Source organism: Cyprinodon tularosa, unplaced genomic scaffold (assembly GCF_016077235.1).
Source record: "Cyprinodon tularosa strain WSP-4 unplaced genomic scaffold, ASM1607723v1 ctg109, whole genome shotgun sequence".
In the NCBI taxonomy this organism is placed as follows: Eukaryota; Metazoa; Chordata; class Actinopteri; order Cyprinodontiformes; family Cyprinodontidae; genus Cyprinodon; species Cyprinodon tularosa.
Genome location: NW_024037882.1, coordinates 1,414,413 through 1,431,271, shown reverse-complemented (window position 1 = coordinate 1,431,271; position 16,859 = coordinate 1,414,413). Strand labels below are relative to the sequence as shown.

The 16,859-nt window shown below is 38.2% G+C and overlaps 2 protein-coding genes and 1 long non-coding RNA gene across 3 annotated transcripts in view; 1 reads left to right on the top strand and 2 right to left on the bottom strand.

The window, feature by feature from the left end:
- Positions 1-1,729, bottom strand: part of fbxw8 (F-box and WD repeat domain containing 8) — a 37,552-nt gene extending 35,823 nt beyond the window's left edge. Inside the window, exon 1 of the mRNA XM_038293625.1 lies at positions 327-1,729. Within this exon, the coding sequence (XP_038149553.1) occupies positions 327-752 (426 nt within the window). The 5' untranslated portion in view covers positions 753-1,729. The remainder of the gene's footprint in view (positions 1-326) is intronic.
- LOC119788976 lies at positions 204-2,868 on the top strand. The gene is made up of 2 exons (XR_005281529.1): positions 204-1,628; positions 2,036-2,868. It is a non-coding gene; the product is annotated as an uncharacterized LOC119788976 (long non-coding RNA).
- Positions 2,869-3,236: 368 nt separating this feature from the next.
- rnft2 (ring finger protein, transmembrane 2) lies at positions 3,237-16,845 on the bottom strand. Its single transcript, XM_038293659.1, has 10 exons — positions 16,759-16,845; positions 16,607-16,675; positions 14,963-15,468; positions 14,791-14,867; positions 14,332-14,432; positions 13,859-14,012; positions 9,117-9,266; positions 6,087-6,152; positions 5,876-5,977; positions 3,237-3,493 (listed from the first exon to the last, which is right to left on the bottom strand). The coding sequence occupies exons 2-10, from the start codon at positions 16,651-16,653 to the stop codon at positions 3,359-3,361; spliced, it is 1,338 nt and encodes a 445-aa protein (XP_038149587.1). The 5' UTR covers positions 16,654-16,675; positions 16,759-16,845; the 3' UTR covers positions 3,237-3,358.
- Positions 16,846-16,859: the final 14 nt, after the last annotated feature.

The following is a 16,859-nucleotide window of genomic DNA, read 5'->3' as shown; positions in this document are numbered from 1 at the left end:
ATTTTCAAGTTAACAAATGTTACAATACGACTGAATTAACAAGTCATATTGATGAAAGAAGGGCCGGTTTAAAATAATACTTGATGGCACCATTACTATTTTTGTACCATTGTTTATGTACTTCAGGCCAGACAGCTCATTTACTTTGATGAATCAAATCATGATGTTGAACTGATTTATTTATTTATTCACTTGTGCAACAATTCTGTTCCATTATTTAAGCAATAATTTTCTGAAAGACATCAAAAACTGAAGATAACTGTAACTGTAAAGGTCAACTACGTTTGCATGACCCTGTTTGAACAACATCCTCCCAGCCATCATACCAGATCCTGAATGAGTTGATCCACAAGCTCCTCTTCTTTCTTCACCTTCTTCTGAGGCTGCCTCTGCAGGGATGAAGTGCACATGTTGCTCATGTTATGATACAGCCTTTTTCTACTCGTTCTCTCCTTCTCGATCCTGTCCAGCAGGGGACTGGTCCTCCCATCCAACAGGCTGTGAGCAATGGAGACATACTGAGGCTGATCTTCTACCTCCGCAGAAGCGGTTCGACCACAGATTATTCCCTCCTTCTCGCTGCAGCCTGGATCCTCTAGTTTTAAACTAGGTTTTCCGTCTCTCAGTCCTGAACGACCAGGATCATCCCTGGAGGAAGAGGAAGGCGAACAAACGAGTCGATTCTCTTCTCTTCTGCCCTTTAGTTCTTGTTCCCAGCCTTCCCTAAAGGCAACAAGCTCGTTCGTAGCCATGTCATCCTTCAAAGTTCAAATAATGGCAGTTTAACTAAACAGAACACGAAACTATAGGAAGCTCCGAGGGACCGACAGAAACCACCACGCCCTTCTTAATAAACAATCCGAAGAGGAACAAAGCAGCTTTATATTGGTTCCGCTAGTTGTTTTTAATTCCTCCTTTATATGATACTTATTTTATTGCTTAAGTTAGCAGTTGAAAATTAGTAGTTAAACATGTTAATAACGAAGCATTTGTTATCTATGTGGGAGATTTATTCAAATTGTGAACTGCATTTTTTTAAACACTTAATAGGACACAATGTTCAGTCTCCTTAAACAAAAGACTTCAAACATTGGAGATTGGAGTGTTTGGCACTGCATCTTTTATTTGGGAGAGAAGATGATGTAAACCCTAAACACCATGTGACGTGGTAATGAATAATATAGCAGTTAGAGGTGGGGTGAGTCTGGGGAGCGCAAACACGGTTAAGGTTTGATAAGGGAGCAAGAGGAGGGTTCATATATCCTTCCCCAGATTTAAGGAGGAAAGGGACAGCACGGCTGCTCAGTCAGCGGACATGTGCTGGTTACCGATAGACCAGCCTCTGCTGCGGCCGGGAGACTCCAGCTGTAGCGCGCCGCGCCGACGCTCCTTGGCTTGCTCCGTAGCTCAGCTGCTCGCGTCGCGGCTGCGGAGGATCGGAGATCAGCTGGAGAAGAGCTGGACAGCCGGGGAGACTGTGGGAGAGCTCGGCTGCGGGGAAAGAAAGGCGGTGAGCGGGTGCGGCCACTTCAAAGGCTTCCTGTGCCTCGCGGTGCACGTCACCTTACTTGTGCTGATAAGCGCGAGGCGACACCTGTAGGGCGCGTGGGCTGCGTCTTCCGCAACAGGTGAGACAGCGACATTTTAATTAGCTTTGACACTAAGGAAATGTTTATATGTATAAAATGTTAACTTTTTTTCTTCTTTAAGAACACCGGTTAATTAGACAATAAATTGTGAATTTTATTTCACAATGCAATTATAACAAAGAAAAAAATGTACAAGCTTTAGGAAAAAATAAATAAAATAAAGCCCAATTTTATTTAAACAGAATTCTATCTGATGGCTAAAATCAGTCAAATATATATTTGTTTTAAATTTTTGTTTTAGTTAAATATTTCTATACAATAAGAGGAACAACTTAAAGCTGCTGAATGTCTAATAATATTTACCACACTGACATGTTTGTCTCTGTAGGGTCTAATTCTATGAAAATATTTGATTTTTTTATGTGAATAAATTTCTCTTACTCTAGATTGGTGCCTTTAAAAAAAAAATCACACATGCGGAACAGCAAATGGGCTTACATCATTTTCATTTAAAGAAAGGGATGCAAGAGGATGCTGTCACTGAAGAACCGAGATGTGCAAAGACAGAAGAGGAATGAAGGCTGAAAGATGTCATGTTTCAGGGTTGAAGGCTGACTGAATTGACTGAGCTTGTGCTGTGGATGGATTTGAAGTTTGAAACAGAGCAGTCTGCAGTTGTCTTGCCCTCCCCCTTCTCTCTCTCCTCCATTCTGTCATCCCATTTACAAAACAAAACAGTGATGTAATCCTCCCCCGGTACCGGCGGAGGGAAAAGCTTACTAATGGTACGCCTTTAAATGTTTTCTTCTCCGATGATGCGAGTGCATCAGGGACAGTTGAGTAAAACGGATTTGACCTCACACATACAGGCAGTAATTACTACTGGAAAACTTTAAAAATGCACTGAAATACACCTGTTCTAAAGCTCCAAAAATGCACTGTACTTTTCTAGATAAGCTAAACTCTTTGTACACATGTAAATAATGGACGAGGCCTTTTATAGGTGTCTTTTTTTTGTTTTGTTTTTTGTTTTTTTTAGTGTTTGGATCCTGTTTACAGATTTGTGTATGTTTTATTGTTGAGGCTGTTATGTAGCGTTTTACCTTAAACAAAAATGCTGGACCTGTTCATAAAATGCTTTTATGCTGTTTGTGATTCCTAAGAATAAGCTTTTCTTTTTCTGATGTAATGTTTTGTTTTGTATCAACTGGGATCTTTTTATGTCAAAAATTTCTAATGAATCTTCAACAGTTCTGATAATAAACAATGAAAGCTCTTCCTAAGGTTGTCTTTAATTGCAACATGGATCACAAAAATTAAACCAAACTACACTGCTTACAGTTTAAAACTGAAGCAAAATTGAATTCTTTAATTTAGGGTGATAAAATGGACCTAAAACTTTGCAAAGAGGGTAGCTTTCCACTGCAGATAATGCTGAGGTGCCTCATTTAAACCACATGCAAGGTGAACAGTAGCTTTACATAAAATATCACAGGGAATATACACAGATTTTAAATTCGTGTTAATTCTTTACCCCGTCATGCTTACAATAAATCAATACCTACTTATGCAAAGAAAGAAAATATACTAAAAAATAAAATAACAGCTGACCATGATGCCATGACTCGGTGTGGATATTGTCATGTACCATCATTTAGTTTAGAAAACTGCAAAAATTATCATTCTGTATGAGTGTTCACTGGGGCATGGTGTAACTTCCTTTAAAGCGCACTCCCATCCCTATCATCCTATGAATCTTGTCAGAGAGCTCAGTATATCTGGAAGTGAGCGGACGTGGTGCCGTCCTTCCAGCATCGCAGGGCCTCGACGACAGTGGAGCGACACAGAGGGCACGTTCTCTCGCGGTCGAACCACAAACACAGGCACTCCTCACAGAACACATGCTGTAGAGGATTACAAAGCACAACAAGCCTCACTATAACTCTATCAAGAGACATTGCATCTTAAAATTATGTGATAAAGAACTTCTTTTTTTTTCCTATCAAGCGTTTTTTTTGTATTGGAATCAATCTACATCAGGCTGTTTTCTTATTTTATGAAGCATCCCCAAAATCTAGATGCAGTCACCACCATTCTCTGGAGCCCTTTTGCTGTTATGTACATTTTAATGATGTCTTTGATTTTAAAAGTATTTTGATAATTTGCTCCTAAAAATAAAATGCCAACTTCAAAAACAAAACAGGTTTTTGCAGCATTACCTACAGAAAGGAATCGGGGCAAGCTGTCATAAATTTATTTTTGGATTTAGCTTTTTGTGAGCGTCCTGTCCGAAATATAATGGGTCCGGTTGCCTTATAGTGTTTTCTCTTTAACCCCCAGATTCCACATACTCCGTCAGCGCTCCGCTCCACTCCGCACGACGTACATCAGCGGGGCTCTTGTCTTTCATGTAAATCAATGAGATCCTGTAAATCAATCAATGCTGTTCCACATCCACCACTACTCCTCCGCACGTCTCCGTCCACGTACGTCTATTCCGTCCGTCACCGAAAATTACGGAGCCGAGCTATTTTTTGCTCCGCTCCGGTCCGGCCAGGTCAAGATCCGCAATTGCAATCACACCAAACAGGAAGAAGAACATCGACAAATTCCGGTTCGTCAAATTAAAATATAGCAGCAACAGATCGGCGACTAGAAATTATAGCACAATTCTTATATATATATATATATATATATATATATATATATATATATATATATAAAAAGAAAAACTAACACCGTTTATTTAAATGATTGGATCCAAACTATTGGTTATTCACCAACCAGGAAGCAGATTTCTCATCTCCATCAAAATATTTATTTTATACCGAGGGACTTAAAGTTTAATCAAATCCATTCAAAAGAAACTTCTTATTACAGGAATGAAAAGAGATGCTGAGTTTGGGAGCAGAGAACAAGTTCATAAAAAAAAAAGCAGTTTTGAATTATCCTTATCCCCGTTACAAAAATCTACAGATATATATATATATATATTTGGGCAGAAACTGAACATATGCTGGATGATGGTGGGATTTTTTTTAATATGCCATTAAATTAAGCGCTCACAGGGTTCATACAGGAATGAGTGACTCTAATTTATTGCTATTTTAATGCTATTAGAAATGATTTTAATGCCATCAACAAGAACCATTTACACAAGTTATCAGTGTACATGAAATATGAAGGAGCTGTAAGCACAGTTCCATGACTCTTGTATGTATGTAAACACACACACACACGTATATATATATATATATATTCTCTAGCTTTTTCTCCGCCTCGAGCTTCCTTTCCGAACAGAAGGCTTTATGATCAGTTCCACGGAAATTAATAGCGATATATCTGACGAAATTGTTTTTATAAGCATTTTTATTAAAGAATTATAAATACTTCGATAAACATATTTAAATAATTTTAGTGCCAATTAAGGCCTTGATTTAAAAAAAAATGAATTGTAATTATTTTTAATGATCCGCGGAAACCCTGGTTCATCTCGCGCATGCTCTCTACGATCTCCAAGGGACTCAGAGCGGAGCGGACGGGACCACAGCGGCGGCTGTAGGCTTTGCTTTGAGCAGGCGGTCTGGAGCGCAGCGGAGCGCTGACGGAGTATGTGGGATTTCAGGGTAAGGGTGATAACGAAGACCTTAGCCCAGTTGCACAGTTGATGCAATAAAAGCAACAAACAAGTAAAGGAAAAATAACATTTTTAAGACAGAGACTATAATTAAAAGACAAAATAAAATAAAATCGCAAGATTTTTTTTTTCATGCTTACTGCATCTGAGCATTTATTATATTAAGAAGAATGTTAGCTGTATACAGTAGTGATGGTAGGGATATATTTCTGCATCAGAAACCGGGGAACCTGTCTGCCAGACAGCAGCAGGATGTAAAAAGCCTTTGGAACTGTGACTAAGACAATATATCTTTAAAAATAATACTGACATACATTTCACTGCTAGGACAAAGGATCATTTAGGAGTAGTCTGAGAAGAAAAACAAATGTCCCGAATAAAATCCAGACGAGCCTGAGGAAGACCTTTACAGCTCCATCTACCAACACCTCATCTTCAATTCTGAGATTTAAAAAAAAATAGCTAAACATTGTTTTAAAACTAAGAGTCTGCATAAAATGCAGAAAACAATGAAGCTTTGTGAATGTTTTTAGATTTACTTTAACTCTAGGTGGAGAGGTTGAATCAATAGGGGGCGATAAACCTCTAACTTTTAACTCATGCTAGTCCCTAATCATCTATAACTCATTAAAGAGCTGTACCTCCCTACCTGACAGATGAGAGCAATAGGATCTTTGAAATCCCCCTGGCAGATAGCGCAGACATCACCAGCCTCGCTGCAGAGCTGTTTGCTGGCCCTCACTCCGTAACTCTAAATGGGACCAAAACAGAGAATCAAAGTAACAATCAGCTCAACTTTGAATACAAGATAACACAATCATATTCCTTCATGTATGAAATGCATGTGAACGGAAGCTGACCTGGGAGCTGCAGAGCATCATCAACGCCTTCCGTATCGCAGATACTTGTCCACAAAGATCAAAGGACTGCAATCAAAAAAACAAAGTGCATTCACTTGGTAAAATTCATCGATAATTAAAGATGCTTGCAAGCTACATGCGGGAATTCAAACAACTGAGGACGTTCAGACTTCTTTGTGCTATGTTGAAATAGTTAACAGCAGCATGTGTTCATCAACATGGTCCTATCATGTAGTAAAAACTAATACTATTCATTAAGCAACCTTTTCCAAGAAAGCTTACTTTTCTTCTGATCTGATAAAAAAGATCAGGTCTGCTTACGGATGTGCTTTCATGTCCGTTTAGATTTCAGAAGCACTTTGTAAATAAGCATAGCATATTACAGAATATTTTAAAGGAGAATACGTGGAGAATAAACAACTAGTTTGATTTAAAAATCAAAGTCTTACAAACCGATCATTAAATAATGGTTTTATGTTCTGTGTTGGGCTGAATCAATTAATCGGATTGATCATGATTAATTGATTATTGAAAAATTTTAGTAATCGCTTAATTATTAACTGGAGTATAGAGACTCTAAAACAGGCCTTTAGTTGATAAAGAAACACACTTAGAGGTGTAATTATACCAACATTTTTAAAACATTGCCTTTAACATAAAAACAAAGTGTCAATATGTTCTACCCAGAACTCCTCAAGTGGTAAATTATAGTTTCACCTGGTTTAATTTGCAAAAAAAATTCTTTGAGGAACCTTTTTGCTATTTGATTATTAATGGAAAGAATAATCAAAGGATTAACAGATGAGCAAAACAATTCTTAGTTGGAGCCCTAGCTCTGTGTTTAGCATGACATCCAAATAAAATACAACTATTCTGGCTGTAGCACCACAAAACATGAGTAAATTGGTTTGTTAGACACCCTCTTTGCAGTTTTACCAATTATAAAGCTTTAAATTAATAAAACTCAGTTTCAGTGTATGTTTTTGGGGAAGTTGTTCCAGTTTACTTTAAATTGCTTTCCACCAACCTAATTCTAACGCTCCCTGCTGCTGTTATTCAAACTTTACCGTGACCCAGCAATCTCACTTAGGCCCCGTCCACACAAAGTCAAAACGAACACGAAACGCTGATATTTTCCAAAACGTTTGCCGTAAAGACGGAGACGTAAAATAAATGTGAGCGTCCACACGAATGCATGAAAACGCTGCAAAATGTATGCCAGGCCTGTAAGTGGCGCTGTGGTGCCAAAGCAAAAATAAGCGACGAAATGTTGGGCATGCGCACTAATATTTATACATGGTTGCCCTGCGGGTCCATTTTCGTGGTTAAGTCAAATTCAGGTGCTGAACTATGTCGTCGATATTGCTCTGTTCTTCCTGGAGATATTCCAGAAGAAGAAGATTCTGTTGTAAGCCCGACAGCAGGGTGAGTAGCATTAGCAGCAACGGCGCCATTGTTGTTGTGATACTGGTCGCGCATGCGTGTTAAGAGGCGACGCTATGACGCATGCGTGTAAAAAAAAATATGCGGTTAGAGCGTAAAGATGGAAACACGAAAACGGCGTTTCGAAATCTTCCCACTCTGAAGGCTGAATAAAAAAAAGATAGTTTACAGACCCCCGAAACGCCGGCTTCGTGTGGATGAGAGGCTAGTTTGGTGAAAAATTTGTGCGTTTAGGGCAGGGTTCGTCTTCGTGTGGACGGGGCCTAAGTAACAATGCTGACTAAACGACAGATGCAGATTAGCACGCTCTGACAACAAAGCGCTATAATGGGCTGATGTTGGAAAACACCTCAGTGCTCACAGGAAACCAGCCATCTGATTCAGGCATGAGGCCAGTCATCAAAGCAACAGGTGCTGAATCACTGCAGTCTAAAAAGGATCGACTCCTGATGTAAAAAAGACACATCCCCCACTGTGACAATAAGGCTTGCATCATCCAGGGAGTCACATTTCAGTTCCATGGACTCAAGAGTTTAAAAACAACTTCAATTTGACTCATTGTTCTAGAAATACCTTTTAGTTTCATTATTTGAACAAAACCGGCTGTTTATTTTTACCGCTTGTTTGACATCTGTCAGTCTGTTCCAGGCAGCCCATTGCAAAGGGGTTTTTTGATGTCAGTCAGAAGAGTTTGTTGGTCAATAACCTGACCTTTAATCTCATATGGATGATTTTCAGTGTGTTTGCAGGCATGCATGCAACATATCCAGGTAGATCTCCAGTGACTATGGAAAGTTTACTCTGGACCTTAAAAAGGAAACACAGAATTTATGTTTGGCTGAAAAGTGAACTTTGGAGAGACGGATAAATCTGTGGGGTGGATGATTATTGCTTGTGGAACCATTTCTTCTGCATCTTTTCCTTCCATTCACCTTTCCATCAATATGTTAGTATACGTCACCGTAATGAGCGATATATCCCGTTGCTTATGAAGCCTCCTTTTGTGATGGGGGAGAGGGGGTGTCTGTTTGGCAATTATCAAGTCCCAATATTTGCAAAGACTGTAACATTTGATTTATTAATTCAAATTCTGATTATTTGAATTGTAGGTTACATCACAATATAAGTTAATATATTATGCAGCTCCAGCTGAGAATGAGTCTAAATAAGGCCTAATTAGGGCTGAACGACTGCCAAAAATCTATATTTTTTATTTTGTAACCATTACGGCGATTTATTTAGCCTTTTTTTTCTTAATCTTGTAGATATTTTATTTCAAGGTTTCAGTTTTTTTCATGACCTTGAAAGCTTTCTTGTCCATCTTGAGTTCGCTACAGGACTTTACCGTAATGTTTCTGTCAAGCGCTTCACACAAATGTTACGCTTAACCATGTTAAGCGACTTACCACTACAAAAAAAGGATGGTCTCTGAGATTCGAAAATTGCGTTTTATTCAATTGCGATTGTACTGCAAATGCAGTTAATTGCCCAGCCCCCTAAAGACTGTAAACTCAAGTCCCAAAAGCATCAGTTACAAAATCTTTGTCAAGTACCAAATGAATATCCTTACTCCCAGGTCTTGCTTACCTTGCAGAGGCTGTAGATGATGATGAGTGCTGCTCCCAGGAAGTAACTGTTTGACGGGTCCTCGCCCATGATGTACTTATACCACAGCTGCACTGGCACCAGAGCCCGAAACAGCTGGCTCAGCTCCTCGATCAGAAGATAGAACTTACCCTAGAAAACAACAGAAAAGTAGCACCTTAAATGGTAGAAAAGGGACCCAGTTATCGAGCACTAAGTTAGTTATAAATCTGAAGGCAAACATTTTAACGAGCCATCAAATGTGTGAATGCCAGCTTTTCCTAAACTTTTTGAAAACAATTCAAATTGATGACAATTGGTTTCCTTTGTTGAAGCTGTCAAAATCCAGAAAGAGCTTAGCAGCTTCAGGGCGTTTTTCTATCTAGTCAAGAGCAGTGTGGTATTAAAAGCTTAAAACAGCACGCTTCCGGCCCAAACATGGCCGCTGTCCAGATCTCAGCAGCTTCACAGCAGTACAGGCAATTTTCCTGCACTGCAAGGGAAACTGGCAGCACTTCTTTCCACCTGCTACCCCTGTGCCCACTTTAAACCCAACCCTGTGGGGGCTCAGTAACTGTCTTTGAAGGGCCTCCCCCCTAATAATCACAAAGAAGAAACAGTCTTCTGTCCCTACAGCTAGAAAGTGCATTAAGTGACTGGTGAAAAAAAAAAAAAAGACAAACAGAGGTTGGTAAATGGAGGAAAACTTGATTCCCCACTGGCCCCTGTGGCATCTCAGCTTGCATAATGACTTCGTGCGCGGCAGAAGACAAAGATTGATGACTGTGTGTAAAGAGGCACAAGCAGCAAGGTCGGTAGGGGAGGAAGACCTCTGCTAACTGCTAATTCATCTTCCTTATTGTTCAGCTTCGCCTCACGTCCCATGGTGCCAATCACGCCCACGCAAAAACTGTCAAATTTAAAGTTTGGATACAAGCCAGTCGCTTTGAGAAGGCAGCACTTCAGGCTCTGTTTAAGTTTTCTGCCTTTTAAATTCATCAATGTGTTTATCTCCACCTTACTTCTAAAACAGCTTTTAATATAGAAAATATTTATGCCAAAACTATCAATACCTTTATTTACTTTAAAAGACATTTTCCAATTGTTTTCTTGTGAGAAAATTTATTTAATGGTGGATGTGATTAAAGTACAAAAATAGCAATGCATTTATATACTTCCATGTGGAAATGTTCATCCCCTAATTAATTCAAACATAACATTTTTTATGTCAAAGCAAATATGAATGTAGTTCATATAGTATTTACCTTCCAAGACCCAACCAGCAACAAAAAAAACATAGTGACAAGTAATTAAAGTGAAAACATGTTTTAGAGCCATACAATACATAACTATTGAGTGTATGGAATATAAATAAGTCACAGATGGTCTTTCCATCGGTATTTAAAGAACAGATGCCATTTCCAAAGTATTTTTTGAAAAATAAAGTCATAGGGACAAATCCAATAAAACAGACACTGAATAGCTCTGCTGGGTGATGTATAAATGGGATCACCAGTAGTTCAGCTATAGGGGTGTATAGAATTTGGACTAAACCCAAACAAAGAAAACACTACCCTGGAGATAAAAATGATGGAGTACTATTAATCATTAATGAAGGACATTTGTTTGAGCTCTGTGGAAGGTAACAAAAGAGGAAAGTTTCTTTATTAGAAAGATTCTTAAATGTAAGCAAAAGAAAATAGCATACAGGGAACAGACCACACATCAACAGAAGAAAAATGAAATTGTACCAAATGTTGCCAGAGTTTTTTTTTTTTAGCACTTTTAAAATCCCTCTGCAGGGTGTGGGTTGGCTAGGTCTCTAGGATACTAACCTCAGAGAGCCTTTTAAATCACAGAATTATTCAAAATCAAAATGTTTTACCTTTTCTCTCTCATGTAGAACTCCATCCGTTTTCCATAATTTAATTACATGGATGTGAATATAATGCATTCTGTGCTAATGGCCTTCCTTTTTGATGTTTTCTAGCTTAGCCATTAATCAATGGACTTCATGGAAGAACCGCCCGTTAGAACAAATTTGTTCTTAAACATTTGAAGTGAGTGATTTGGGGAAAATTCCCCATTTGTCATCCAGACTTGAGGTAGGACTCTTGCCCAACCAGTCAGCTAGTTTTTAACTAAATGACTACATTTGTTGTTAAATAGAAGTAACTGTCAATTTTATTGCACTACATCCTTATATTGTATGCAACCCTGCAATTTTAAATGCTAGTTTTACTATACTTTCTATAAGAGAGATGGAGAGTGTGATGAAGGGATGACAGACATCATCTGGAGATGTACAGTACAGGTGTGTGTGTGGATTAAAAGGAGATTTAACACAATATTGTTGTGTTGGTTGATAAACTCATTTAGCATTTATATGTTGCAACTCTTGCCTTCATCAGTAATTTTCATTTACTATTTTTGAATTAAATTAATTTTCTTTCTTTAGATTATTTTTTTCTTATTTTATTTTTTACTTCAGTATCAGTGCAGCCAGGTTATTTACAGCACAAGTAATTCATTTCCCACTGCTTGGCTTTTTACTGGTCCTTTAATTCTGTCACTCAGCTCTCAGTCAGAAGAACCTCGATCTCCAAACCGGTCAAGTTTTAATTTTAAGTTTTCAATGCCTTGTTGGTTAATGAACACCTTCTGAAAGCGTAGGAAGTCGAAAACTTATATGACATTATTGGGGCGGTAATATGCAGATTTGCATTTCCAAAAAACCCCTGCTCACTTATGCACTGACTCAGAATCTCCTGTGGCGCGTTTGCAGGAGCATCGTGTTAGGAGAAAAGGTCAGAAATTTAAGACAAGAATATGAAAATGTTGATGCATGAGGCTGAATATACATACTAAAGCAGTGGAGTTCAAGATGTATCTGCAAAATTAAAAGTACTGACAGAACATAAAAAAAATTGTTTTTAAAGCAAGGCAAAAAATACTTTATAGTGATTTTCTTTGTAGTTTTGTTTTACATAACCCTTAAAATAAATGAAACATTGAATGTTTCAATATTTTCTAAAAAAAAATTAAAATACCTTCCAATTAATTTGACCTGAAGCAATCGAAAAGACGACTTTTCCTGACTTGAATAATTTCTTAAATTATGGGTTTAGCTGTCAGCTAATCCATCCTGCACTTTGGGCAAATAGCACTAAGGGAACATATGGAGCCATTTGAGTAGTAAAAACAACTTTGTCTTTATGCAACAAGTAATAAAATTGATGCATCGCATTGATCTACTTAAAGCAGCAGAAGCTGCTGACTGCAGCAATCTTTATTTACTTCTACGCTGCATGCATATAAAAATAAATACATATTTGACTAAATTAGAATTGCTGAGATAATTCGGGATTTCCCAAAACCTAAAATGTAACATTCTTTTATAAGCTTGTAATGCCTGTAAATGACAGAGCGCACGTGTTTGTGTATGAGTGGAGGAAACAGGTAATGGTCCAGCTCCAGGGAGGGATGACCTCACCCCAGTAACCCCCCCTCCCTGAGGGTAAATGAGCTCAGTTGCTTGCTGAAGTGATCCCGATATGCCTACAGGTTTGTTTGTCAGTGGAAAATGTAATCCTAATACTTTTTTATCACTCATCTCCTCGCTGCCACCACCTTCTATCGAGCACACAAACACACACGGACATGCACCTATATGGAAATCAATCTGTGTGTGTGTGTCTGTGTGTGTGCGCTTACAGACAATATTCTTCTGCCTCAGGCCAGAAAAAAAAAAAAAAACTCAAGCAGACACCTACATGAAAACCGCACACCTAAGGAGTAGCATTTAAAAAGCTCATGAATAAAAAACAGTTTCACACTGTGACCCTTTAGCACTTTCTTTACTCAAGAGAGTTTCTCGTCATAGTTTTGAAAGTTTTTTTTCTTTTTTCTGAACCATGAACTTTCCACTATTTAGAATTCTGGCTTTTCAATGTGCAGAAATGAGTGAACTTTAATGAAACTTTTGAAAATCTTAATTAAAAGCAGGTTAGTAACACTTCATATTTCGAAGCTTCCAATCAAAGGTTGTAGTTTCCTCTCCTTCATTAATGTTTTTTTAACTGTTAATGTTAGACCAGTTTGGGGTTTTGTATAGTTGTCTTATTAAAATAAAATGCATATTTAGCTCGTTTTTAATAAATTTAGAAGCACCAAAGTCTGCTTTTCCATTGAAGTCATTAAATAAATATTACGTTTAAAGTGAAATTAAAGAGTACTTCAGTGATATTATTAGATTTTAGTTAGCTGGTTATATTTTTTTCCTGATTTCAAACTAAAATATCCCCAGTTGCTTCAACACTTGCACAAAAATTAGACCATAGGCAATTGGTCCAAATGGTCCCCAATGCCAGAATTTAGACACCCCTAATGTAGACCTTTAGTGAATTAGGTAGAATTTATAGCCTGCATCTCTATAAAATAAACAAGAAAAAAAAGAGAAAAATGATATAACTGCCAAAGATCAGGCTGATAAAGTTTCTAAGAAGTTGCGGAGAGATAAACAAATACACAGAAAATGACAATCAGATAACTGAGTAACATTTATTTCTCATTAGAAAGAGAAAGGAAACGAATTAAGAAAGAATGAATACAAATAATTGTTTTGGTAGAAAAAAGGAAAACAAAAGAATAACCCTTTCCTTAATAATTTCAGCTTTTTCAAGCCGTAATAAATCATTAGCTCTTGGTTATCTCATGTAACAAACCTAATATAATCGAATTCTTACCCTTGACTTGAAGGCCATAATCATCTTGGGCAGAAAGAGGACAGAGCACTTCAGGCCGATGGTGACGTATTTAAGGACGAAGTCGGTGATTCCAACCGCCCAGATCAGATCAAAGAAGTCAAAGCTGTTGAGGTTGGGCTTCGCAAATATGAGGCTAGAGATAAAAGGTCCAGAATAATTTAAACTATTCATGAAAAGGCCTTATTTTACTCATGATGGCACTTAGAGAAGCAAGAGAAATGAAAAATGGAACATTAAAACTTAAAGAAAAACTTTAAAACAATAAAATACTCACAGGACATGACTGACATGAACTGAAACTCTTCCTAAAAGAAATGAAAGTGAAAACATAACATGATGGGATAACTTCAACATAAAGCAAATCAAAAACAGCTTGATGGATAAAAAAAAAAATAAAAAAAATAAATAAAAAAAAAGACCTCCTATATAAGAGCCCCTTAGCTTACATTAACCTATAGTGCAGCTCCTCCTGGCTGAAGCAGTAGTAGATATATACGATGTTCCCCCCGAGAAACAAGATGATCCAAAGAGCCACAAACATGGATCGCTCCTCCTTCAACAGGTAGTGGCAAAAAACAGAGAAAAGTGCAGTAAGCTTTACAAATGCGCCGATAAATGTCCAGAGATTCACAGATAATCGAGCTGTTCTCATAATAATTCACTCTGTTCCATGCAGACTGACAACAGGAACCAGCAGTTTGTTCCATTTCAATAAGAAATAATAAGTTGGACTGTTAGAAAATAGAAAGCTTGAAGAATTTGAAGGTATCAACAAGCAATCTGTAAACTAAGAAGGTTTAGCAGGTCACAGGGCTTTGGTCCATTTCATGAGATGTAATAGCAGCAAAAACAAATCAACATCTAACTTGTTTAAGTCACTAAAAGGTGTATGAGTTTCTATATTTTCTTACCCTCAGTGAAACTTGATGCTTAAATGTAGAATTGGCATAAGCAAATGTGCTGATCATTCCCACACACACAGCGATACCTGTAAGAAAACAGAAAGACAACCTGGTAAACACACACAGGACCGTCTGTTTTATAAAAATGCTGTGCTTAAAATACCTTCCTATTATGTGATACCTAGTTTATGTTGAAAGCAGACTTTAGCCAGCAGGATGAGGATAAAGGGAAAGCCCCTCTGCAGCCATGTAACCACAGACTTCAGCTCCAACAGAGCTGGAGCCGGGGTAGACTGCTCATCCTGGGCGTCTTCCCTGGAGCCGTGCCTCTCGGAGCTTGCTGCCGTGGTTGCCTGCTGAAGCAGAGATGATGTTCTGTGCTGCAGGGGCTGGTGGTGGAAGTGGTGGTGGTAGTGCTGGGGCGGCCGGGTGAGGAACGGTCTGCCCTCTGTTCTATGGCTGCCTGCTTCTTCCCTGGAAGATGCAGTCATCTGGATAAAAACTTCAGGTGGGGAGCCTAGAAATAAACCAGCTGCTTGCAGATGAGCAGACGAGACAGAGCTGGACGGGACGCCCACCAGGCCTGAGAACATCTGCTGGGGTGAAGCAGACGACTCAGGCTTCAGGCAGTCAAACACGCCTCCGTCATCCAGGCTGCTCTCCGACCCCAGAGTTTGGCTTCGATTTCTAAGTTGAAACAAATAAGACAATAAAAATAATTACATCTCAATAAAAACGGTGTACTGGAGAAATAAACCACAGACAGAAACTACATTACTTCCTTTAATAATAATGTGCCACAGCATCTATTGCAGAAATCTGGACTTCCCTTTTTCACAATGAAGTGAGCGATTCCACCTTAGCTGGTATTAGAAATATACCAACTGGAAACTGGCTGAATTAAAATAAGCTAAAAATATAGATTTTTTTTTTAATATAAAGTAGGTTTTATATCATGGGGTAATGTATTTATTAGATGGATCATTTCTTAACAATCTATCTGTAATAGCATTAATGGATTTTAGAAAGAAACTGCTCTCCATATTTTGTGTCCTTATATCTTCATTTGTTTCAAATTGGAAATAAAAGTATTTAGTTGGTTGTTAAAAAAAAAATCTGCTACTGAGTACACATCCCTCTAAACATCACTATTACTGTTTGTACATGGTATTAAAAGAAACCCCTTCCAGATCCTTAGAATTGAAAAAGGGTGACCATGGGAATGTGCCCCATTTCCTATCATGAGGGGAAGTTATCATCCAGGACAGGTTGGCAGCATGAAAACCAGCAGGCTGAACCATAACCCCTTATAGGGCAAGTTACCATTTTTGATCACTTGCACCCTCCTCACATCCCCCATCCCTCAGTGAGGTCTAGAAGCACAAGATCTATATCCAGCCACTCAGCAAAGACACTGCTACATGGCTGTATATCTTATTTTGGCATTTGACCAATTAGATGAGCCCTTGAATGATATATTACCTACTGTAAATTAAGTTGGGGAAAAAAGTTAAAAAGCTAATTGAATAGTTAGGTTTAGGTTTATAAACAAAAAAAAGTGCTAGTATTTCTTCTCATGGATTTTTTTATAGAAGCACTTGTTATTTTCTTAATATATTCAGGCAAGTTGGCGTTTCTTGTTATTACATTGACATTTATTTTGCAAACTAAATATCTATATATCTATATATTATGTTACAAAGGTAATAAGGCTTTGTCCATGATTCTAATAACACTATTGGCTTGAAATGTTGATTTGCAAAGTATTTCACTAAGGGCCCTGTAAAGGGTTAAGGGCAGCCTTCAAGCAGTGCGTCTCTCCCACCTTTCAGAGGGCATGCCATCCGTGTTGCTGCTGTGTCTCCTCTGCATGGCCTCACCACATGGCCCAGCCCTGGAAAGATAAAAACCAAAGCACCATGGTTATCTTGGCTCAGCTTATATTGTTTACCTAGCTAGCATGCATAGCTACTTTACCTGCGTTAGCTTCATGGATTACCCGTTAGCTGCTTCTACTTCTTTATTTATGGTGCTTGGCAAACAACTTATTGATGTGCATTACCGCCATCTACTGGAAT